Source organism: Sinohyriopsis cumingii, unplaced genomic scaffold (assembly GCF_028554795.1).
Source record: "Sinohyriopsis cumingii isolate HCF-2022 unplaced genomic scaffold, ASM2855479v2 utg001759l, whole genome shotgun sequence".
Taxonomy (NCBI): Eukaryota; Metazoa; Mollusca; class Bivalvia; order Unionida; family Unionidae; genus Sinohyriopsis; species Sinohyriopsis cumingii.
Window position 1 is genome coordinate 270,947 of NW_028316045.1, and position 27,982 is coordinate 298,928.

The 27,982-nt window shown below is 33.7% G+C and overlaps 1 protein-coding gene across 1 annotated transcript in view; it reads left to right on the plus strand.

The window, feature by feature from the left end:
• LOC149771578 (uncharacterized) overlaps positions 1-27,982 on the plus strand; it is a 122,477-nt gene that overhangs the window by 79,650 nt on the left and 14,845 nt on the right. Inside the window, exons 41-53 of the mRNA XM_089948329.1 lie at positions 1,177-1,290; positions 2,348-2,461; positions 4,872-5,107; positions 5,437-5,501; positions 7,157-7,314; positions 8,630-8,743; positions 12,427-12,540; positions 14,863-15,098; positions 15,426-15,490; positions 17,153-17,310; positions 18,327-18,440; positions 19,130-19,243; positions 25,381-25,616. Of these exons, the coding sequence (XP_089804455.1) occupies positions 1,177-1,290; positions 2,348-2,461; positions 4,872-5,107; positions 5,437-5,501; positions 7,157-7,314; positions 8,630-8,743; positions 12,427-12,540; positions 14,863-15,098; positions 15,426-15,490; positions 17,153-17,310; positions 18,327-18,440; positions 19,130-19,243; positions 25,381-25,616 (1,838 nt within the window). The remainder of the gene's footprint in view (positions 1-1,176; positions 1,291-2,347; positions 2,462-4,871; positions 5,108-5,436; positions 5,502-7,156; positions 7,315-8,629; positions 8,744-12,426; positions 12,541-14,862; positions 15,099-15,425; positions 15,491-17,152; positions 17,311-18,326; positions 18,441-19,129; positions 19,244-25,380; positions 25,617-27,982) is intronic.

The window sequence follows — 27,982 nt, forward strand, 5'->3', positions numbered from 1 at the left end:
TTTACCATTATTTAATAGCTTGCATAAAATTGAAATGTGAGTCAGAATCTCTAATTAAAGATGTTTATTAAAATCGTAAAAGCACGTGTTTTGTAACCTGTACTTTGTTAAAGAATGTACTATGAACGGAGTGGATAACACTAAATATCAAAATATTACAGGTTCATGTAAAATTCAATAGCTGACAATTTGCATGATTCGCGTAGAAATCGACTGTGTTCGAAGTAAGTACATAGCTAAAAGCTATTGAATTGTTTGCCTGAAATTAGATTTCAGTTAATTTTTCGACATCCAATTAATTTTCCGCATCAATATATGTACGTTCTAAAGAAATTTTAATCTCGATGGAGAACGATAGTAAAGAGGTAACGAAAGATAGGGTGCAAAAACAATAATAAATACCCATATACATGAATATTTATGTCTGAATAACATGCCCAACCGCAAATATATTTCCTGTTGAGGAATAAAGGTGATGCAAATCAGAATAAATATTATTTTCCATGTGGTAAGCCTGACTTTTGTACCAGGCGTATACAACAAACAATCTAATTTTTTCATCATTTATTATAGGTGACCCAATGCAAAATGTTATTTATTTTATCGTATCCAACATTAACCACAATTGCAGTGTATTGCGGAAGTATTATATTGTCAGTATATCTTGAAGAAATGGTATCGATCCTTAAGTGCAATTAATTACACAATCCTAACAATGTTGTGCGTAAATAAGGTATTTTTATGATATAAATACTTCTACTACGGCTTTCTCTCAGAAAGGAAATGTAAAAAAAAACGATGATAGGCAAAGAACTTTTAAGTGGAATCAGAAACATTCTAGTATACTCGCTATTATACGGTCTAAGAATGTGATTATATGCCTCTTCACATATAGCATTATGTGCAAGAGACTTTAAAAACTTTCCGTTGATGCAGTTTAAGATACGCAATAATGTCAAATGCTTCTGAATGAAGATCGACATAGAAACATTAATACGTTTTCTTTAGTGCCTTCTGGTTTAGATAATGTAGACCAAGCAGAGAGATTACAATTTCAGCAACCGTGGAAACTTATACAAGTTCGATCAGATTATTTATTTTTCCAGAATGATTAAGAGATTAAAATACATTAACCAAGGTCGCAACAAGGTTTATTTTCAGTCATGATCATTCCAGATATCGACGAGTGCGTCACTAATCCATGTGCGAATGGCGGGAATTGTACAAATCAAAATGGCTCCTACACTTGCACATGTACATCTGGATGGAGGGGATCTGATTGCTCGTACGGTAAGAAAATGTCATTCTGTATTACTGTTTTTAAAACATTGATGAGGGTTTATACAATAACTTTTGAGCGACCAGAGCACAAACGAAATGTCAAACATCCATAGACATGAAAATGTCTGTTTGAATAACATGCTTGATGGCAAATATATTTCCTATTTAAAGATTAAAGTAGTTCCATCGGTGTTGTCAGCATCGTGAATATAAACGTGATATCGATATTTTTGAACACACTGGTTCATTGAATAATATGAACATTATATGTTTGAAATATTTACTAAAGTATCAAAATATAAAATTTGTAATATAGCTCTTGCTTACTTAATTGACCACGATCTCATTGGATCGAAGACCAAAATACAATCTAGAAATAGATTTTTAAACATAATATTTTGTAAAGTTCTTATTTAATCATGAAGTACATATGAAACGGAATTAGTCACAATCTGCTTAATAAATTACGAAATGTATTGGTCTTTTTGTTGTGTATATATAACATATACACAACAAAAAGACCAATACATTTCGTAATTTAGTATATGTGAGCCAATGAAAATTGTAATTTACTTTGCCGTATCCAAATTAACCACAAATGCTATTGTATTAAGGAAGGACTCTGCTTCAACGCTATAATTTCGTCATTGCAGTAAGCTACATAATCAGCACGTTGAGAACTAAATCTAAACGATATTTTCTGATATAAATACCTATACCACAGATTTCTCTCTGTAAGGAAACCTAATCAAATCGGTCATAATCACAATAAATATAGTGGAAACCAAACAAAAGTGTATACTTGTCTCGCAAAGTCTAAGAATGTGGTTAAACTGCATCCTCTCAGAAAAAAATTCAATGCAAGAGAACTTAAAAACTCCCCATTAATGTATTTCCCAACAAGCTAACTGTACTGTTTAACCTGTACGATCTTGTTAAACGGTTAAAAAAGTCTACGTCTAAACATACAAATGCCGATCAGATTATTGTTTCCAGAATAGTTAGAAGGTTAAAATAGTTTAATCAAGGTCAGAAAAAAGATTATTTTCTGTCATGATCTTTGCAGATGTTGACGAATGCACTACTAATCCATGTGCAAATGGCGGAACATGTACAAATTCAAATGGCTCCTATACGTGCAACTGTACATCAGCATGGAAAGGATCTAATTGCTCGTATGGTAAGTAAAGGTCATTTTGTATGACTACTTCTAAAGCATTGATGAGAATTTATAAAATATATCTCAGTGCGTAGGCATCTATTCATTAATTGTTCTGGTATTATCTCTGGAGCCACCTATAGAATCTGAAAATGAAATTAATTCTTGTGTCCAATTAATTTAGTTTACATATTGAAGAGGCATGATATAATTTCCCCTTTGCGTCAGATATAAACATTTGTGTAAACAGGAAAACGTATGACATTTACACTTACATTAGCAATTTTGGACATGATACTAATAGAGCAGATACATTTTCAACTGATTATTTCAATGCGTAGCAAGGAGAGCTCATATTTATATGTATAATGTAGCAGCATTTAGTGGTAATTATTATATACTAGTAAATACAACTTATGCAGTGTAGAATAAATCTTCCTTCAATTTTCATAAAGTTAATATAGAATATCATTTCATATTCTGAAATAGGATACAAAGGGAAACAATTTCCTCTTTTTGCGATTAAGCAGATCATCATTTCCTCAAAGATCGCCGTTTCTTATAAAAATATTCACTCTCTATTATGATTTGGCCATTGACTATTTGTAATGGAACAATGCAAGAGAATATAGGTCAAAAAAAAAAATGACAATTTCTTCTTCTAATAAGTTATCCTAACTTAATACCTTGCCAGAACTACAACTACCTTGCAAATCCAAACTTCCCAGATACTACTTTTACCTAAATGGAGTCATAACTTGTCTCCCGTCCTGTGTATATGTCAGGAAGCGCGATCTCCCCTGAGGTATAAGAAATGGCGGCAAACTCTAAGAAAGTATCTGTTACTACGTTCGCTTGTGCCAAAAACCAAGCTCTCTACGCGAGAGACATCTCAAAGCAGGAATCTACGCGGAAGACAAAGAATTCAAGCTTTTTCTCTTTCAATCACAACAGAGTTTTGCATTTACAAGCTGCTAATACTTTGTCGTCTTCACATATGTAGGTATTTACACGTGAACCCTTAGCGACTTCACATTAAGTTCGGGTTATATTTAATGTATACATGCAAGTTTCAATGGCTTATATAACTCCCATGTATATGTAATTCCATTACGAACGGGCACATATATGTGAGTTTCTGTTTCAAGGCATCCGAAGCGTCCGGGGGCCAACTTTAATGATTTGACTTGGACACGCCATCTGTGGAACTTTTTTCCCTACAACTATTACCTCATCATATATATATATATATATATATATATATATATATATATATATATATATATATATATATATATATATATATATATATATATATATATATAATCACACCTACCGTGTAGGTCTCTATAACTGTGCCTCAGATCCATTTTCTGTGGAGGATCTCTGTGTAATGTAGACATTTGGGTACATGTCTGTATTTCTTCCGCTTTAGTCGAACAGGTAAAGGTCAGTACTCTAAACATGTTTTTTCAGACGCATCGCGTGCGTTTATCTTCATAAACATCGCGTCTGTTCGAGGCAGTTCACCTATCTTTCTTCTTCTCAAATGCTGACAGGGGTATCTATCGGAATAGACTATCACCTCCGGAAGTAAGGGTATTATTCGCTCTGAATATAGGGAAATAACCCCAGCTCAAAGGAGTTTATTACACACTTCGTGTACTTTTTTTGCTTTTGTCTCTGATATTTGTCATCCTAGAAGGTCCGTATCGATTTGGTAGGACCTATAAACGCAGTAGAACAGATCAGTTTTCGAGATTGGTCGACAGCTCTCACCTATTATATAAGGTATTGCGATTGGGTAACGTATTCGCAGAATAAATAAAGACAACTTACCCAATCCTAATACAGATATACTCCCCCAGCCTCCCCATAGTAATATCCATAGACAGTGTTTCTCTCGATTCAGTACTAACTGGGAGGTTCTTAGGCTTTGCCGTCAAGTCTTGTACTTAAAGGGAAATCGTTATGTCTGACCGCCGCATAAGCCGGCAGGCAATATTAAACTCACATTATATAAATGTATTATCTAGAGAGGTTGGATATGCGATGTGGTAGTAATTATCCTAAGGTACAATGACTGAAAACGTATTCTCTATGAAACATATTTTACGAGGAATTTTTTTGTCTTAAAAATTTTACTTTGTAATCTTATCGATGAAATAAAAACTCTGACGTAAAGTGCATTTATTACAATTGGATACATCAATATCAATTATACGATCTGCTTAAACATGGATACTGTTTTCTCATATTCTTATACTGTCAAATACATATTTAGGGATGTTCTGCAGTAACAGTTTCGTACATGCTAGCTCAAATTGCAGCTTATATAATGTTTTTAAATTAATTATTTTTTGGAACGAAATTTAAGACTCTGCTATAGAGATGCCTTATATTTACTGATTCTCTTTATTTTTTTTTTCAGACATCGATGAGTGTTTCGAGAGAATATCAGATTGCCCACAGACGTGTAGGAACACAAATGGAAGTTACAACTGTTCATGTTATACTGGGTTTGAAGGAAACGGTTATAATTGTACACCTGATGCGGCGAAAAATTCTCTAACAGTAACGCTCGTATTCACTTATAGCCTACTGATCAATGAGAGCCTGACGGAGCCCAATACCTACTACAAATATAAAAGAGCATTTAACATAACGGTAAGCTATCTAAATCTCACTTACATGAAAAACGATATGAACCAGGTGGAAACATGTGTTAAGTCTTGTCCTTAGAACTCATGCTCTTCATGGAATCCTTTTACTTTATGCAGTAGTATTAAAATACAAATTGAAAATAATTGAATCATAATTCATAGTGCTTATACATCCATATTGCATACAAACAGGTTGGAATGATCATTACAAAGAATATGCATTTGCTAAATATAATTTGAGTTTCCAGCAGTACTAGCAATGTATCCTCATAACTTATAATTAAAGCTTCTGCGTGTTACATTTTCTAAACCCAAATGCACTTTATCTTTCAGCTTTGGGAATACTTTCAAGAAAAGCTTAAAGGCGATTTTGTCAGCATTGAGATCATAGACATTACGTAAGTAATTTATATATTTTCTGACATAATTCTGTATGCATTGAAAAGTACTCTTGCTTGTGAAAGATTTTTTCATAAAAGTAAAACATAACTTCCCACTTAATATGATTAAATAAATTTACAAACACTTGTAATATTCGACAAAATATTTAACCGTCAGTTACATGTTCTTGTGATATCCAAGCATTTGTAAATATTAGAACGTTGTGCTTTTTTTTAGAACAGCAGAAGCAGCAGTACTTCCCTGGTAAACAATACTCCTTTTGCTTCAGGTAGTTCATACTATTACAACCTATATGCTGTTCAAGTCAATGAGTCGTATCTTGATTTGTGTTTTGTCAGCTATCTACCGTTTGAATATATGCCGGAATTAAAAAGTCCAGATTACGAACAATAGCTCTCCCATATAGTTTCCACTTGTGCTCATTAGCATCGATTTAGAAATGTGTAAAAGTGAGGTATCGTTGTTTATTTGGAGCAACTGAAAAACAAACTGATATAATGGCTTTTTGTAAAATGCAACTCGTAATCAATAATCTATGTTCTCTATTGTTGACTGATTTAGTAAATGAAACAGTTAAATAAAAAGGGAAGTCGAAAGTGTATAAATATGAAATGTTAATGTAATATCCCAGTTTAGCATTAAGAAATAATTGACTAATTTGATGAACTAAACTTTCCACGTTTAATCTGTGGCTTAAACAAAACTTCTAGGTCATTCTTAACATCGAACCAGAGGTTAGAGGCTTAAATATTGAGCAAGCCCCCAAAGTATCTTTCATTCAATCTACAACAAATATGACTGTGAGACAGTATTCTGTCGATAAGAGTTTATGTTACTTGCTAAATAAGTAAAATAATTATTGCAAGAATTTCAATCTAAAACAGTTTGCCTTCCATCCAACATTATTTTTCCGAATTTTGACCTATTTTTTCTATATCCAATTAATATCATATTATGGATCTATGTACTCGTTGTGAAATACAAATATGTATTGATTACGGGGTGATACACACAACAAATTAGTAGAACATGAAAATATATCGATCATTCCTTATAAATTCAAGATAGTCTCAAACAAATGCAATAATCTTCAACGGATCGAACCGTTATAATGTTGTAGATGTTTAAATGTTCTAAGGAATCGCCAAAAAATTCAAGCTAGTTTCAGTGCCACATAATAAGTAAAGACATACGTATTTTTGTCGGGTAATTGAAGTCTCAACGCCGAGTAATATGTAAAGACGTAGGTTTTTAAGCTGGGCATTTGTAGGCATGCCTCTCTAAATCAGTTTATTACAAATACTACAATACACGGCAGTTAGGTCGGTAATTTCCGGTAACATTCGAGCTATATTTCATCCTTAGAACTCGTCTTCATATCAACTATCAAATAATTAGCAAAATGTGAAGATGCCTAGTCCATTAATTTTACATTGACGATTGTATAGACAGTGTACTTTGTCATCTGCTTTGACTAATTTTGGTCGCCATTACCCAAGAAAAACATTTAGTTATGAAAATCTCTGCATTTCAGTAATACTTTTCCAGTCCAACTGAACATAGGACATTGATCGTCTCGTGTATATTCATAATAGAGCTTACTTTTCAGTATAACATTAAAACTGTCAATTTCTAATATTGTATATTTTAGCAATGGGAGCTTGAAGGTCGATTTCAACGTAATCACTCAGAACACAGACACAGCCAGAATTTCTCTTGTTAGATATGTTACAGAAAGTTACAATGAGACTTTCCTTATAGAAGGCAAAAATGTTTCAGTTTCATCCGTCACAATCGGCAATCAGACAGGTAAAAATAAGACATGCAAATGTAATTGTCATTAACTGCGAAATGGTAATCTAACTATTACATAGGACGTGCCTAATCATTTACTGGAGAACACTACTAACTGAGGGTTTACTATATATAATCCGCATTTCTGTTCACAATAAATTTAACATTGTCAATTTCAAAATGACGTTCCATAGCGAAATACTAAGATATTGTTAGAGTAAATTTGTATTACTATTTCAATATTCAACCGGAAGACAAGTCTCAAAGTCTTACTCTTGAATAAGTATCTATATAATGTCCAGACGATATATATATATATATATATATATATATATATATATATATATATATATATATATATAGATAGATAGATAGATAAAATACAGAATTAATAACTTTGCTCACTCTACTCGTTAATTTTATTATATATTTTGAATGACAAAAATACCGTTAACATGCCTGTAATTTGTGTATCGAACCAAAGTCAGTAAGCTTCATTACTACGACCATAAAATGAACCTACGAATTTCAACATTAATTTAAGACTCAACAATGCATATATGATTGTGAAAAAAAAAAATATCTTTGAACTACATTTCCTGGCGGACACACTCGCAGGGATATCAGGAGTTCAGTCATTCGGTGAATACAGTTACCCATAGAAAGTCGTAACTCCATTGAACGTTCAAGTTCAAATATATGTCTTTGTATGTGATATAAATAAAATATATGTATAGTATGTACGCTGTATCAATGACATTCCACTCTTTGCATAAATGTTTATTTAAATGGAAACTCTGTAAGGCTCGTTCTCTTTTAATGAAAGAGATAAACATCTCGTGGAATATCACTGTCATTGCTTACATAATATATATATATATATATATATATATATATATATATATATATATATATATATATATATATATATATATAAGAAATATTAGCTTTTCGTCATTCTGTTTCTTGACTAATCATGCATTTAAAGTAAGGAAAAGCTTCTTAGAAACTAAGAAGTATGTATAAAAATAGCATATTTTATAGTGATTAAGTCTCCGCCGAGAGCATATCAGACAAGTTTATTCGCAATGCATCTTGTATTTTCAATTAAACATACTTTACTATCAGAATATTGTTATTTTGAACATAATTTAAAGGTATATCTCATTCTTGATTAATACAATTCAAAGTCTGAATATAATATGATCTTCACTATTTATGCAAAATTACATCTCGAAAACGTCTGATTCCCCCACAGAATGTTTTCTTTAATGTTATTGCCCGAGTTGCACGTAGCAGTAAAATATATTTATTTGGCCATTTTTTGCAGGCATTGATAAATGTGCCAATAATCCGTGTGTAAATGGTGGAAATTGTTCGAATATTAATGGTACTTATCGCTGCATCTGTCCAATCGGCTGGGGTGGAAAGAATTGTTCCGATGGTAAGGAAGGATAATTCTAAATACAGTATTATACTGGTATTTGGTAACAATTGATGAATAGAGCCAACACATTACTTTTTTGTATTATCATGTCGGCTGAGTGCGATGTGCATTTGTGATTCAATGTCCAGTGCCTTTTTTAATCACTGCATACGATACAACACACCGCCATTAAATCACGACATATTTAAACAAGACTTTACAATTTAAATTGAAAGCAGAGAAAAACTCAAAGATATTAATTTCCGATTCTTAAGCTAAAATACGTTCCTCTTTTAATATATTCCATTTTCCACGGACATGTCCAACAACTAGTTCAAAAGGATGAAAACCGAATGATTGTTCAACAGATCCCCTAACGGCAGACTACAGCAAATGAACACCGTCATCCCAATCGTTTCTTGTATTAAAAGAAGAATAGAACTTCAAAATATTATTAAATATTTCTTACTGTTTTAACTTTCAGGATGATAGGTAGATGACTGACGACTGTCGAATGCATAATGTATGCACAACTGCAAGAACATTTTAGACATATAACCTCCCCTTTATTTACACTAAACAGCTGTTGGATGGCTACAAGTGTTTAATAAATTCATCAATGCTTTTATTAAAGTTTCAGGACATTGGCTTTTTTAGACTTGTTTAGCTCCTAAATGTAATGGTTTCAATTGCGTATTTAGCTAAACTAATGATTAATGTTGTATGAAAATGAGGGTTTTATTTTCAATGACACTTTTCTTTCACGGATTCATACGATGAACATTGATGTGCTAGGGTTAAAGTAGAACCTTCTAGACGCATTTGCATGCAATAGTCATCATAGCATAACATCTTTAATTTAAACGTTATGTTCGCTTCATGCCTACATTGAAACGTGAATTATGTAGCATTGATATGCTTGCATACTCGTTCGGAAAAAGATCGTGTTTATAATTCAATTTTCACATGATTTAAGTTTTCAATCAAAAACCAAATTTTAAACATTATTTAATAGCCTGCATATAATTGAGATGTGAGTCACAATCTTTAATTAAAGAAGTTTAGTAAAATCTTATAGTTACATGTTTTGTAACATGTCTTTTGTTAAAGAATGTAATATGAACGTAATGGATTGACTAAATATCAAAACAGTACAGGTTCATGTACGGTTCAATAGCTGAAAATGTGCATGATTCACGTCGAAATCGATTTTGTTTGAAGTATGTACATAGAAGCTCTTGATTTGTTTGTCTGAAATTAGTTTTCTGTGAATGTATCGATATCCAATTAATTATCTGCATCAATATATGTACGTTCTAAAGAAATTTTAATCCCGATGGTGAAAGAGAGCAAAGAGGTAACGCAAGATAAGGTACTAAAAAAAAAGTAAATACCGATAGACATGAACATTTATGTCTGAATAACATGCCCACCCGCAAATATATTTCCTATTTGAGTAATAAAGGTGATGCAAGTCATAATAAATATTAGTGTCTCTTCATATTCACACGGTTAGAAACAAATTTTATTTGCCATGTGGTAAGCCTGACTTTTGTATCAGGCATATACAACAAGCAGTCTAATTTTTTCGTCATTTATTATAGGTGACCCTATGCAAAATGTTACTTTTTTTGTCGTATTCAACTTTAATCACGATTGCAGTGTATTGCGGAAGTTTTATATTGCCAGTATATGTGGAAGAAATGGTATCGATTCTTAAGTGCAATTAACTACAGGATCCTAACAATGCGTAAATAAGGTATTTTTCTGATACAAATACTTCTACAAGGGTTTTCTCTCAGAAAGGAAATGTAAACAAATCCATGATAAGCAAAGGACTTTTAGTGGAATCCAAAACATTCTAGTACACACGCTATTGTACGGTCTAAGAATGTGAGTATCTGCCTCTTCACATATAGCATTATATGCTAGAGACGTTAAAACCTTTCCATTGATGCAGTTGAAGATGAGCAATAATGTCAAATATTTCTGAATGAAGATCTACATAGAAACATTAATACGTTCTCTTTAGTGCTTTTCTGGTTTAGTTAATGTAGACCAAGCAGAGAGATTACAATTCCAGCAACCGTGGAAAAGTACAAATGTTCGATCAGATCATTTATTTTTTCAGAATACTTTAGAGATTTAAATTGATTAATCAAGGTCGCAACAAGGTTAATTTTCAGTCATAAATCGGGGCCCCGAGTGGCCGAGTGGTCTAACGCGCTCTCCGTTACGGATCATTTCCTTCTCACCTCTGTCTGCGTGGGTTCGAGTCTCGGATTCAGCCAATGTGGGTATGTGAGAAAGCTTGCCAGTAGCTTCTCGTGGGTCTGTGGTTCTTCCCGGGTTTACCCGGGTTCTTCCTCCACCATTAATACTGGCCGCCATGTATAGCCTATCGTGTGCTAAAAAATGGCGTTAAACCCTACAACAACAAGAACAACAACAGTCATAAATCATTCCAGATATCGACGAGTGCGTCACTACTCCATGTGCAAATGGCGGGAATTGTACAAATCAAAATGGCTCCTACACTTGCACATGTACATCTGGATGGAGGGGATCTGATTGTTCGTACGTTAAGAAAATGTCATTCTGTATTACTGTTTTTAAAACATTGATGAGGGTTTGTACAATAACTTGTGAGCGACCAGAACACAAACGAAATATCAAACATCCATAGACATGAAAATGTCTTTTTGAATAACATGCTTGACGGCAAATATATTTCCTATTTAAAGGTTAAAGTAGTTATATCGGTGTTGACGGCATCGTGAATATAAATGTGATATCGATACCTTTGAACACATTAGTTCACTGAATAATATGAACACTATATGATTGCAATATTTCCTAAAATATCAAAATATAAAATTTGTAATGTTCTCTTGCTAACTTAATTGACCATGATCTCATTGTATCGGAGACCAAAACACAATCAATAAATAGGTTTTTAAAAATATTTTTAAATTTCTTATTTAAACTTTATGTACATAACGAACGGAATGTATCACAATATGCGTACCGTTATATATTTATACAACAAGAAGTCCAATACGTTTCGTAATTTATTATGGGTGTGCCAGTGATAATTGTAATTTACTTTGCCGTATCCAAATCAATCACAAACGCTGTTGTATTACTGAAAGGACTCTGCAGTCAGTGTATGTTGATTTGATGCTATAATTGTATCCGTGCTGTTAGCTCTAAAATAAGCACATTGGAGTGCTAAAATTAATGGACGGTTTCTAATATAACTACAATAACACGGCATTCTCTCTGTAAGGAAACTTAATCAAATCGATCATCAACACAACAAATATAGTGGAAAGCAAAGCAAAGTCTATACTTTCTTATTTAAAGTCTAATAACGTGGTAAAATAGCCTCCTCTCAGAAAACTTTCAATGCAAAAGACCTTACAAACTTCCCATTAGTGTCTTTCCAAGCAAGCTAACTGTACAGTTTAACCTGCACAATCTTCTTAAACGGTTATCACATGTCTACATGGAAACATTAATACCTTCTTTTTAATGCCTTAATGATTCATTTAGAGTGTATCAAGCAGAGACATTTAAATTATAGCAAGCGTCTAAACATACAAAATACCGATCAGATTATTTTTTCCCCGATGGTTCGAAGGTTCAAATAGTTTAATCAAAGTCACAAAAAGAGATTTCTTATGTCATGATCTTTGCAGATGTTGACGAATGCAGCAATAATCCATGTGTAAATGGCGGAACATGTAAAAATTCAAATGGCTCCTATACTTGCAACTGTACATCAGGATGGAAAGGAATTAATTGCTCATATGGTAAGTAAAGGTCATTCTTTATGACTACTTCTAAAGCATTGATGAGATTTTAAAAATACTTTAGAGTCATATGAGTGCTTAGGTATCTTTTCATTACTTGTCCTGCTATTGTCTTAGGAGCTACCTATAGAATCTGAAAATAACATTAATTATTCGATCCAAATTAATTTAGTTTACATATTGAAGAGGCATGAGATAATTTCCACTTTGCGTCAGTGAGAAATATTTGTGTAAACAGGAAAACGTACGACATTTATACTTACATTAGCAATTTTGGACATGATATTAAGAGTGCAGATACATTTTCAACTGATGATTTCAACGAGGGACAAAGAGAGTTTTATTTGTATGTATAGTGTAGTTGCATTTAGTAGTATTTATTATGTACTAGTAAATACAACTTCCCTTCTGCAGTGTAGAATATATCTTCCTTCAATTTTCCTAAAGTTAATCTAGAACACCATTTCATTTTCAGAAATTTGTTACAAAGGGATTGCGATTAAACAGTTCATCAATTCCTCAAAGATCGCAGTTTGTTATAAAAAAAATTCACTATGTATTCTGATTTGGCCATTTACGATTTGTAATGGAACAATGCAAGAGAATATAGGTCCAAAACAATGAATCAAAGACAAATTCTTCTTCTAATAAGTTATCCTAACTTAATACCTTGCCAGAACTACAACTATCTTGCAAATCCAAACTTCCCAGATACTACTTTTACCTAAATGGAGTAATAACTTGTCTCCCGTCCTATGTATATGTCAGGAAGTGCGATCTCCCCTGAGGTATAAGAAATGGCGGCAAACTCTAAGAACGTATCTGTTACTACATTCGCTTGTGCCAAGAACCAAGCTCTCTACGCGAGAGACATCTCGAAGCGGGAATCTACGTGGAAGACATAGAGTTCCAGCTTTTTATCTTTCAATCACATCATAGTTCTGCCTGTGCAAGTTGCTAATACTTTGTTGTCTTCACACATCTGGGTATTTACACGTGAACCCTAAGCGACTTCATATTAGTTCGGACTATAATTAATTTATACACGCAAGTTTCAATGGCTTATATAATTCCCATATATATGTAATTCCATTACGAACGGGCACTTATATGTGAATTTCTGTTTTAAGGCATCCGAAGCGTCAAGGAGCTCACTTTAATGTTTTAACTTTTACGCACGATCTGTGGAACTCTTTCCCTACAACTATTACCTCATCATATATTTAACCACACCCACCGTGTAGGTCTCTATAGCTGTGCCTCAAATATATTTTCTGTGGCGGATTTCTGTATAATGTAGACATTCGTGTACATGTCTGTATTTCTTCGCTTTAGTCGAACAGGTAAAGGTCAGTACTCTAAACATGTTTTATTCAGGCGCATCGCGTGATTTTATCTTCATAAACATCGCGTCGCGTCGAGGAAGACCGCCTATCTTTCTTTTTCTCAAACGCTGATAGGAGGATATATCGGAATAGACTATCACCTCTGGGATTAATGGCATTATTTGCTTCGCATATAGGGAAATAATCCCAGCTCAAGTGAGTTTATTACGCACTTAGTCTACTTTTTCTTCCTTTTATCTCCGATATTTGTCATCCTAGAGGATCCGCATCGATCTGGTAGGACCTATAAACGCAGTTCAACTGATCATTCTTCCACACTGGTCGACAGCTCTCACCTATTCTATAAGGTATTGCGATTGGGTAACGTATTCGTAGAATAAATAAAGAAAACGTACCCAATCTAAATACACATATACTCCCCAGTCCCCCGTAGTTATATACATAGCGTTTCTCTCGCTTCAGTACTAACTGGGAGATTCATATTTTTTGTCGTCAAGTCCTGTACTTAAAGGGAGATCGTTCTGTCTGACCGCCACATAAGCCGGCAGGCAACATTAACGCACCTTATATAAATGTTGTATCTAGAAAGGTTGGATATGCGATGTAGTAGAAGTTATCCTAATTTACTATGACTGAATAAGTATTCTCTATGAAACATATTTTGCGAGGAATTTCTTTGTCTTAAAAATGTTACTTTGTAATCTTATCGATGAAGTCAAAACTCTGACGTAGAGTGCATTTATTACAATAGGATATATCAATATCAGTTATACGATCTGCTTAAACATGAATACCGTTTTGCTCATATTCTTATACTGTGAAATACCTATTTAGTAGGTGTTTTTCAGTGACAGTTTCATACATGCTACCTCAAATTGCAGCTTATATAATGTTTTTAAATTAATTATATTTGGGATGGAATGTTAGACTGCTATAGAGATGCCTTACATTTACTGATTCTCTTTATTGTTTTAAGACATCGATGAGTGTTTCGAGAGAATATCAGATTGCCCACAGACGTGTAGGAACACAAATGGAAGTTACAACTGTTCATGTTATACTGGGTTTGAAGGAAACGGTTATAATTGTACACCTGATGCGGCGAAAAATTCTCTAACATTAACGCTCGTATTCGCTTATAGCCTACTGACCAATGAGAGCCTGACGGAACCCAATACCTACTACAAATATAAAAGAGCATTGAACATAACGGTAAGCTATATAAATCTCACTTACATGAAAAACGATATGAATCAGGTGGAAACATGTGTTAAGTCCTGTCCTTAGGACTCACACTTGATGGCATCCTTTTACTTTATGCGGTAGTATTAAAATACCAATGGAAAATGATCGAGTCATAATTCATAGTGCTTATACATCCATATTTCATACAAACAAGTTGGAATGAACTTTACAAAAATTATGCATTTGCTAAAGTATAATGTGAGTTTCCAGCAATACTAGAATTTTTTCTGATAACTTGTAAATTAAGCTTCTGCATGTTACGTTATATAAATCCGAATACACTGTATCTTTCAGCTTTGGGAATACTTTCAAGAAAAGCTTAAAGGCGATTTTGTCAGCATTGAGATCATAGACATTACGTAAGTAATTTATATATTTTCTGACATATTTCTGTATGCATTGCAAAGTACACTTGCTTGTGAAAGATATTTTCATAAAAGTAAAACATAACTCGCCACTTAATATGATTAAATAAATTTGCAAACACTTGTAATATTCGACAAAATATTTAACCGTCAGTTACATGTTCTTGTGATATTCACACATTTGTAAATATTAGAACGTTGTGCTTCTTTTTAGAACAGCAGAAGCAGCAGTACTACCCTGTTAAACAATAATCCATTTTATTCAGGTGGTTCATACTATTACAACCTATATGCTGTTCAAGTCAATGAGTCGTATCTTGATTTGTGTTTTGTCAGCTATCTACCGTTTGAATATATGCCGGAATTAAAAAGTCCAGATTACGAACAATAGCTCTCCCATATATTTTCCACTTGGGCTCATTAGCGTCGATTTAGAAATATGTACAAGTGATGCATCGTTGTTTATTTGGAGCAACTGAAAAACAAACTGATATGTTGGCTTTTTGTTAAATGCAACTCGTAATCAGTACTATATGTTCCTCATTGTTGACTGATGTAGTAAATGAAACAGTTAAATAAAAAGGGAAGTCGAAAGTGTATAAATATGAAATGTTAATGTAATATCCCAGTTTATCATTAAGAACTCACTGACTAATTTAACGAACGAAACTTTACAAGCTTAATCTGTGGCTTAAACAAAACTTCTAGATTATTCTTAACATCTGAACCAGAGGATAGAGACCTAAAATAATGGGCAAGCCCCCGATTTATCTTTCATTCATTCTACAACAAATATGACTGTGAGACAGTATTGTGTTCCTAAGAGTTTATGGGTGTTTTTTTTTTGCTGCATAAGTAAAATCAATTATAGCATAATTTCAATCACAAACAGATTGCCTTCCATCCAATATTATTTTTCCTACTTTTGACCAATTTTTTATATATCCCATTAATATCATATTATGGATCTAAGTACTCGTTGTGAAATACAAATATGTATTGATTACGAGGTGATACACTCAGCAATGAAGTGGAACATGAAAATATATCGATCATCCATTATAAATGCAAGATAGTTTCAAACAAATGCAATAATATTTAACAGATCGAACCTTTATAATGTTGTACATGTTCAAATGATCTAAGGAATCGTCAAAAATTTCAAGCTAGTTTCAGTGTCACATAATAAGTAAAGACAGAGGAATATACGGTGGGTAATTGAAGTCTCATCGCCACGTAATATGTCAAGACGTATGTATTTAAACTGGGCATTTAAAGGCATGCCTCTCTAAATAAGTTTATTACAAATACTACATTACATGGCAATTAGGTCGGTATATTCCTGTAACATTCGAGCTATATTATTTCATCTTTAGAATTTGTCTTCAGATCCACTATCAAACATTTAGCAAAATGTGAAGATGTCTAGTCCATTCATTTTACACTGACGATTGTACAGTGTACTTTGTTATCTGCTTTGACTATTTTTCGTCGCCATTACGCGAGAAAACATTTAGTTATGACTATCTCTGCATTTCAGTAGTACTTTGCAGTCCATGGAAACGGAGGACATTAATTGTCTCGTGTATGTTCATAATCGAGCTGACTTTTCAGTATAACATTAACACTGTAATTTTCTAATATTGTATATTTTAGTAATGGGAGTTTGAAGGTCGATTTCAACGTAATCACTCAGAACACAGACACAGCCAGAAGTTCTCTTGTTCGATATGTTACAGAAAGTTACAATGAGACTTTCCTTATAGAAGGCAAAAATGTTTCAGTTTCATCCGTCACAATCGGCAATCAGACAGGTAAAAATAAGAAATGCAAACGTAAGTGTCATTAACTGCGAAATGGTATTATATCTATTACAAAGGACGCGGCTAATCATTCACGGAGAACATATTACTGTTCACAATAATTGTAAAATTGTCAATTTTAAAATGCCGTTACATAGCGAAATTCTAAGATATTTTTAGAGTAGCTTTTCTTTTATTATTTCAATGGTCAGACTGAAGCGAAGTTTCAATGTCTTACTCCCAGGAGACTTATTGACCATATTCAATATGTATCTATTTAAGGTGCAGACGGCATACTTATATATATATATATATATATATATATATATATATATATATATATATATATATATATATATATATATAATGAACGTACGAAATTAAACAGTAATTTAAGACTTAATGCATATATGAATGTAATAAAATAAATCGTAGAACTATATTTCGTAGCTGACACGGTGAATACAGTTACCTGTAGAAAATCGTAACTCCAATGTAATTTCAAGTTCAAATATATGTCGTTGTATGTCATATAGATAAAATATAAGTATAGTATGTACGCTGTATCACTGACATACCACTCGTTGTAGAAATGTTTAATTAAATGGAAACTCGGCAAGGCTCGTTCTCTTTTAATGAAAGAAATATTAGTTTTCTTCATGTTGGTACTTAACTAATCATGTATTTAAAGTAATGAAAAACTTCTTAGGAACCAAGAAGTATAAAAATAGCATCGTTTATAGTGCTTAAGTCTTCGCTGAATGCATATCAGACAAGTTTATTAGAACATCATCTTGCATTTTAATGTGAATATACTTTACTATCAAAATATTGTTGTTTTTAAATTAATTTTAAGATATATCTCATTCTTGATTGATAGAATTCAAAGTTTGTATATAATATGATCTTCACTGTTTATGCGGAATTAGATCTCGAAAACATCTGATTCCCCTAATAATGTTTTCTTTAATGTTATTGCCCATGTCGCACGTAGCAGTAAAATGTATTTATTTTGCCATTATTTACAGGCATTGATCCGTGTGCCAATGATCCGTGTGTAAATGGTGGAAGTTGTTCGAATATTAATGGTACTTATCACTGCATCTGTCCAACTGGTTGGAGTGGAAAGAATTGTTCTGTTGGTAAGGAAGGAGAGTTCTAAGTACAGTATTATACTGTTTTTTCAGAACAATTGATGAATAGAGTCAATACATTAACTTTTGGATCATCATTTTGGCCGAGTGCGAACGGCATTTGTGATTATATATAAATATATATATATATATCAAAAAGTCTAATACGTGTCGTACTTTATTATGGGTGAGCCAATGATAATTGTAGTAAGCTACATAACAAGCACACTGGAGAACTAAAACTAAAGGTTGTTTTCCGATATGAATACCTATAACACGGCTTTCTCTCTGTAAGGAAACATAATCAAATCGATCACAAATACAATACATATAGTGGAAAGCAAAACAAAGTGTATAAATTCTTGTGTAAAGTCTAAGAATGTGGTAAAACTGCCTCTTCTCGGACATTATTCAATACAAGACACCTTACAAACTGAGCATTAATATCTTTCCAAGCACGCTAACTGTACAATTTAACCTGCACGATTTTTTCAACGGTTATAAAAAGTCAACGTATAAACAAGACGTTCTTTTTGACGCCTTTCTGATTCATTTACTGCATATGAAGAGATTTTAATCGTAGCAAGCTTCTAAACATACAAATACCGATCAGATTATTTTTTCCCAGAATGTTCGAAGGTTCAAATAGTTTAATCAAGGTCACAAATATAGATTTTTTTATGTCATGATCTTTGCAGATGTTGACGAATGCACCACTAATCCATGTGTAAATGGCGGAACATGTACAAATTCAAATGGCTCCTATACTTGCAACTGTACATCAGGATGGAAAGGAATTAATTGCTCGTATGGTAAGTAAAGGTCATTCTTTATGACTACTTCTAAAGCATTTATGAGAATGTATAAAATACATTTTCAACGATCTGACTGCTTAGGCATCTTTTCATTACTTGTCCTGATATTGTCTTAGGAGCTACCTATAGAATCTGAAAATAAAATTAATTATTCGATCCAAATTAATTTAAGTTCGATATTGAAGAGGCATGAGATAATTTCCACCTTGCGTCAGTTAGAAACATTTGTGTAAACAGGAAAACGTATGACATTTACACTTACATTAGCACTTTGGACATGATATTAATATAGCAGATACATTTTCAACTGATGATTTCTATGAGAGGCAAGGAGAATTCATACTTATATGTATGGTGTAGCAGCATATATATATATATATATATATATATATATATATATATATATATATATATATATATATATATATAAACACCTACTGTATAGGTCTCTATAACTTTGCCTCAGATCCCTTTTCTTCTGTGTACGTTTTTTGTGTAATTTAGACATTCGTGTACATGTCTGTATTTCTTCCGCTTTAGTCGGATAGGTACAGGTCTGTAATATATGCTTGTTGTATTCAGGCGCATTGCGTGTTTTTATCTTCATAAACATTTCGTTATGTTTAACGAGCCCTTCGTAGCTCGCATTGGTAGCCTATGCCACTTCACAAGTTAGATTATGGCTACATTATTTATGCATGTCTCTATGCTCTTAAAGAACTCTTTACATTTTTATAATTGCATCTGTACTTGCACATATAGATGAGTTTAATTTACCATGGTATCCTTATCAGTGGAGTGTCATCCTTCAATGATTCGATACTTACAGGCCATATTTGACCTTCCATACATTGAGCAATATATTGCGATCTTCTGCTATCACTTTTATGCAGGTACCCTTCATTTGGTATGACTCTGCGCCCACACGGAATTCTAACATCATGTTGAGGCCCACAAAGTTATACCTTCTTCCTCATGTAGGTAATATTGTCATTATATATTACCTGGATGATTCGCTGCTTTTTATGGACTCGTATTAATATGTGGGTCAAACGTTCCATCCTTTAGCTCTGCGCATTTATTGCGTTTTAAAGACATGTGCTGGTCCTCTAAAATCGAGTATTTAATCCATCAATGTTAACACGTTACTTTCGAGGAATTATATCAGCTCGAGAATACCTTGACCTACTTGGCTTACTTACTAATGGACCTCATTGTCTTATGTTGCTTTGTACTGCATTTCTGTTATTTCTTCTGCAAGGAACGTAGTCCTCCAATTTGACCATGCTCTCAACAATTGAGGCGCCATATGTAGATTGGAAGCCGCACTAGATTACAGCTTGCACCAATGCGAGTTCGGAAGTCTGGAGAGCCCACTTACTGCCATCCTTTCGGGACGTCAGTGGTGCATGCTCTCCCCAGGAAGGACAACATCAGATCATTACTTCTGGTGAGGACGGCAAGTTTAGAAGCCTTTCACCAGTATCAAAAATAATTGCTTGGCAATGGTTTTCCCATTCTGTCTGACAACTCTTCAGTGGTGACGTATCTAAAACAACGCAATCACACAAATGTGATTTGACTCCAACAAAAAGTATGAACCATGTCCCAAGACCTTTCTGTCATGGTGTGGGACTTTACGAATTGGGTTTTTCATCTACAAAGACACATACATGTCCGTTATATCCCGGGACCCCTCGAGCTCCTGGCCGACTCTTTGCCACAGAACAATCAACTTGTACATAAGGAATGGGCTCTATATCACTCGGAGCTATCTCAGATCTGCACCAGTTATGACCGACCGTATATTTCTAACTCTTTTAACTTTCAGTGTGATAGGTAGACGACTGACGACTGTCGGATGCATAATGCATTCACAACTGCAGGAACATTTTAGATATATAACTTCATCCTTGTTTACACCGGACAGGTGTTAGATGGCCACAAGTGTTTAAAACATCCATCAATGATTTTAGTATAGTTTTAGTTTTGTTTGTCCTCAAATAAATTGCCGCTGCAGATTTTGTGGATGTACACTTTATGGTTAACAAGTATAGGCTGACTGACTAGGTCTTATGTAAGGGACATATACATTTTACAATTACTCTGCTAAACGATTCTTTAAGATTAGGTTGTAAATGAGCTTTAGTATATTCTGATTGAGGTTTGCTACTATTTGGCATGTGTGACAGGATCTACTGCATTTTGAAACAATTCTTTCGCCTCGCGGTCAATACCAATTAACCTGCATCTTCTGATAGGTCTTGTTGACCCCTAAATTACCAACCACTCGCGTAACAAGGTTTAAACTAAGTTTTCTGTCGAAATGACTTAGTAACAACAATGTGAATTATCACTTCCCACTTGTCACCAGCGTGTTCCTAAGATAATCGCTAGTTTCTAATAAGGTACCCATTTGTCATTAAATAGCCAACTGCTATATGTGTTATTTCAATTACCCAATTAACTCCCTGAAACAAACATGATATATAAGTATCTTGCTCATTTTGGTAACGGATTGAAATAAAGAGTAGGCAAAAGTGGATCACTGTGTTCAATGTCGTTTGATTCATCAGTACTGAGAGCAAAACTTCAGCATAATCGTAACCAATAAATCTGTTAGCAGTTTCAGAATCCACTGGAGAAGGGGATTTCGATAGGTGGCAACCTGATTATTATTACAGATTTTAAAGTTCACTTTGGCTGTCCCTGAAACTCAAACACATACAAAAACTCCTAGATTCCATTAATATTTTTAACTTCAATCAGTCAGTTAAAAACCCACCCATAAATATGGTCACATTTTAGAGTGGATTCTTTATAGACCTCATGATGACATTATACGGTTCCCCCTGGAATCCCACGAACTTGGATCAGATCACCTATGCATTATATACCATCTTGACGTATGATTCCCTAACCCTCCACCTTTATTGTCTGCAAAGAAAAACATCCGTATGATAAATAGATCCAAACTAATGCAGGACATCCAAGCAAATCTAACAACTTGCTTACCTCCTACAACATAAAAACTAGATAACTGCCTGCGTTCATTACTCGACTAAAATGCAACAGCCACCAAGTGCAGAGTATCAATTAAAAGGTGTTCTCCGTGGTATAGCAATGCTATCTACCAGCCTCGCACTGTTCAAAGAGATCGCCGTACAGCTGAGAGGCTTTGACTTTCCACCAGACTCATTATGCATAAGCAAATCTATGAAGCCGCTATAAAGTGCGTCAAAAACATAGGCCATGCAGAGAAAATACCCCACTACAATACTAAGATCATGGAAAGTTGCAGCTGCAAAGAGCTATTCGATATTACTAACAAGCTAATGTCAAGGAACAAATGTACACTACATCCAACTACCTTCTTCCAGTCGACCTTCCGGACCTGTTTTCAAACTTATTCCGTGACAGAGTAGAAACCATTCTAGATAAGCTTGACAGCACAATTTAAATTGACTCGTCGTCACCAGACAGATTGGGATACAGAATTTGAACCAGTCCCTATTGCCTTCACTAGAATTCCCATCATTGTTCACAGCTGCCATTGTAAAGTTTCTGCGGACGAAACCAACACTTGATCATAACGTTTTAAATAACTACCACCCAGTTTCTAATATCTCATTCATATATAAAATCATATAAACGGTTGTTCTATCCCAGCTTGCATCTCATCTGAATTCAAACAGTCTGTTCACCAATGTACAATATGCATATCGCCCTTGCTACAGTACGGAAACTACTCTTTAAAAGTAGTTATTGACATTCTCTCTGCATTGGATAGCAGAAAGATTACAGTCATAACCCTCCTTGATTTGTCTACAGCGGTTGACACACTAGACCATGATATATTACTTCACCGTCCCCAGCATGTATTTGGCATTCATGATACAGCCTTAATGTGGTTCAAGTACTAGTTGGTCAACAGGACACAAATCGTGTCTGCAAATGGAATACACTCCAGCCCAGTTAATCTATGTTGTGTTGTTCCAGATGAGACTGTTCTTGGACCTGTTCAATTCATTCTATACACTCAGCCCCTCTCTTGTGTCATTGACCATCAGCCAGTTTCGTAACAGTTGCACTCTGACGACACCCAAATATGCAAATCTAGCCACCCAACTGAAGCTGATGCTACCATCCAAGGTGTTTTATGTGAAATCATGCATGACATGTAACAAGTTGCAGACGAGCGATGATACAACTGAGGCTATCATGATCACAACAAAAAGACTTTCTCATTCACATCCTCTCCCTCAAACAATACATATTGGAGGCACCAACGTTAAGTTCAGTCAGTACGAAACCCAGGTGTAACTCTGGACAGTACCCTAACATTGCACAAATATATCATAAACATATGCAAGACTACATATCTTGAGCTGAGACGCATCAGCTCCATTCGCAAATATCTTTCAGTTGATGACACTAAGACATTTGTGTTTTCATTAGTATTTCCAAGACTGGACTATTGTAACTCAATTATGTCTGGTTCATCTCAATATTTACTTCAGATACACTGCTGTTCAGATCATAATTAGAGTACCACGATCAGAGCTCACCTCCACGCTGCTCTGTAACCGACACTAAATATACCTTCGATTCAGAATAAAAAACAAAATTTGCTCTCTGTGTTACGTTTCCCTGACAGTTTCCAGTCCAACATACCTATTCGACCACACCCATATGTACACACCAGCAAGATACTTACGCTTGTTTCTGACAATCGTATAATCATTATTCCCACTATGAAAACGAAGTCATTTGGACAACTTTCTTTTGCATACCAGGGCCAAACAACGTGGAATGAATTGTTCACTGAACGTAGACACAATGACACATTGACCCCTTTCAAGAGTGCTCTTAAAACTAACTTATTTCGATAGCGAGAACAAACGTAAAGGCCTAATAATATTTCCTACCGTAAATACTTTCAGCATGTTTATATGTTTTTTTTTTAATTTCACAGTGTTTGCGTTTCGTAATCATAGCATTATATATGTGTTTTATGTTATCGGTGTTTAATGTTGTAAAACGCTGAGCGCTTCTAAAGATTAGGTGATATACAAAGTCCTCGTTATTATTATTATTATTATTATTATTATTATTATCAAATGAATAGGTTCCTGATTAAGATCATTCTCAGCAGGTTGCCATAGCCCTAGAAACTGCAAAAGCAGGATGTAAACATGATCGACTTGTTGATCAGAACAAGGCTAATGAGTGTTAACCACAACCTTATCTCGCATTAGGTCACTGCCTACTAATTATAGAGTACCCTCGATGGGTAAATAAACTACTGTTCCATTGGTACGGATACTAAGACTAAGTATAATCATAAATGGCACTATGTAAATGAACCCTGGCTGGAAAGCTCATTGCTGGGATGGTACGTAAGGAGTTTTCTAAACAGTTTATATTCTTTTGCCGTTTATGCTAAGTGCTTCAAGCATTGATCATATTATGCTATAATATGGTTTGAAGGGCTACATATACAGACTGAAAATATTATGAGGCGTTGCAAACAAAAATTTAGTTTCCATAGGGAAAGGGGCAAACAACATATCTATGGACGATAATAGTATGCATAATTCAGAGAAATTAACATTCTGTCTTTATATTGAGATTTCTAAGCGTACATAAAACAGAGAACTGAAATAGGCATAATATAAATTTATTGTGGGTTCGATACAATAGCTGTGGCATAAAACCAATTTTGTGATATTTTAATTGTTTGTAGTACACGGTGCCAGTGATGAACCATGTGTGTATCACTGGACTTAGCAAAACATACAGTGTACAAAGTTAACATATAAGAATATGGGCTTATTCATTCTTAAAATATAATGTGTTGAACTTGCTGGCAAATGGACAGTATTGAACATATTTTAGGTTTCCTTAGTAATGTTTATGTCGACAGCACAGCATTTAGTGCTACTAATTGTTTTCCATTTTCTTTCAAATTCTTAATTTGCAAATTATTTATTTCAAATACAGTTATAACGAATATAATGAACAAATGGGACGTAAATTCCGTCAATTAAAGGCTAAGAACAAATAAGACGTTGTTTCAGTCCTTCACTAGTGGATTTATTTATCAATACTGTTGATGATCATGATTTTTTCAGATATCGATGAGTGTTTCATGAGAACGTCTGGATGCCAACATACTTGCATGAACACAAATGGAAGTTACAGCTGTTCATGTTTCTTGGGATTTCATCAAAATGGTGACAATTGTACGTCTAATGAGACAATATATTCGGTGACATTAATGCTAAACTTCACGTTTACGCCAATGCTTAATGAAAGCCTGGACCTACCCACTACCTACTACAAATACCACAGGGCTGTCAATACTACGGTAAGCTACTTTTGTATTATTGGAAAAATGCATACAAAACCGATTTGTATTGTCGCATTTTTCCAACTAATAGTCACTCAAGTAAAAATATTATCTTTTAACAAGTTTGTTATTTTAAATAATGAGAAATGGTGGACAATTGTTGCCTTGTGCGTGCATGTGCATTTTGTTCATTCAAGATATAGCAATACTCTACTTGATATTCTATCATTTTTATTCTGCTCTTGTATGTTTCTGTTTGATTTATTATTTAACATCAAATAAAATAACTTTCTCTTGAGCTTTAAAGAATGTACATCACACTGACAACAACACCAAATTTAAACGCATGTAGTGGTTTTATATTGTCCAGAAAAATCCTAACTCCGATATGCTTCGGAGAGTGTCAAGCATAACGTGAAGCTACATGCTCATGATTAAACAATACGTTATGTGATAACAGAAGACAATTTAAGCTGCAGATAAATTAGCATATGCATAAGTAGGTTATGATCCATTTGAAAACGGGATTTTAAAGGATAGGATTGGATTTATTGGCATTATAGATTCAAAAGTGAGGTGGCAAATGGTTGACAGATGTCGACAGATGTGTACAGTTTGCACTCTTGTACAAAATTCTCCTTTTAGTATATACGTTTCAGGGGCAGGCCTATATTGAATAAGCCTTGAGGCTATCTGATCGTAAAGATGTATTTAGTGCCAACATAGATGACAGCTGAAACATGCAGTGCAATTAGAGCCAATACAGTCAATGTTCCTCATGCACAATAATGTAAAATATGTTGCATAAAATTATTCGAGTACCTTTGCTTCGATTAACAATAAATTAGTATAATCCCACTTTTCAAAGTGTGATACCTAAACTAATTACATTATATATTTCTCTTTTGAAAACTAGTTACAATACGAGAATAACATGAGAATTTCTATCGATTGAAATGTTTGATTTAAAGGCAAAGTCTACTTTTGGGCATATCTAAATATAATGAATGTCAAAGAAAATTATGAATATATTTAAGACACAATCAATAGTTGGATTAATATCGTAGATTGGTCGACTAAGAACACTTTTCGTAAGTTATTCATGACAGCACACATTTACAATATTAAATTTACATATATTAGAACTTATAGCTAAAACTCGTAACCATATCAAATAAATGCATAAGCAAGACTTTTATAGATATGTTCAATACAAGGTATTCGATAAGCTATTAATATCTACAGAACCAACTGAGAAAACAATTATTTTACTTCAACATTATTACTTTTAATGAAATAAACACTTTAAGTCTCCTGGTTTGTTGAAGAAATGGTTGTCATGCATGTACAACGATAACTTTCTAATACTATCAACTTCTCATCTTATTTATTATGACTGCCTCTGGATTACTGAATAAAGCAAGTGTTACTTGTTTAGGCTCAAATACATACTAATGCAAGACAGTGAAAACAACAAGCTTTGAAAAAATATAATAAATTATTTCCCTGGAAAAATACTGTAAAAATGAAAAAATATTAACTTAGGTTTTAAAAATCAAATCCAAAAATAATCGAACAATAATTCACGAATAAAATTTAGAAATCCTAATACTAAAATGTTCTAATGATTTCAAGTTCGAGTCCCGACGAAGAATCCAAGATGGAAGGTGATGACGTATAATGTAACCTGTACTGTGTTGAAGTCTACAGTTCCTTGGAGAAACAATAAATATCACTCCGGTTTTGGAAATCCGAATAAATTTTTATAAGGAATTTCTTTGTTCATGAATTTCGTATCAGCACACGTATATTTCCAGTATAAAGAAAATTATCCTTTTGAATCCAAAATATTAGAAATAACTCCAAACGACAAAACAGACACTTTCCAGTGTAAACTCCCAACAGTTAATAATTCTCTAATGATGATTTAAAATTAGAATTTTACGCCACAGGTAAAGGCCACGTGTTCATGTTTACAAAAAAAAAAATCACTTAGCCCCTGTATGTCCTTAATAAGAACCAAGCATTTTACTCAGAGAATGAAAGTTGTTTACTTCACTAAAAATTATTTGCAAATCGAGGATGATGTATTCAATACAGCTTCGATCTCATTCTTATTAGTCCCATAATAAGAAAATAAAAAAATAGCTTCTTCACGTGCCTGTTACTAATTTTTAATTAAGGTCGGGAACCAGGTCAGCCTTTTGTGTTTGTGAAAATGAACAGTCAAGGTCAACCTTTTTCTGGAAAAAGTATAAGTTCATAATATACAGAACTACATTATTTTGACATATAATGAGATAAATAAAACATAAAGATTTTAAAACTTACAAACAATAAATCAGATACACAAATTAAATAAAATGTACATAATACAAGCATGT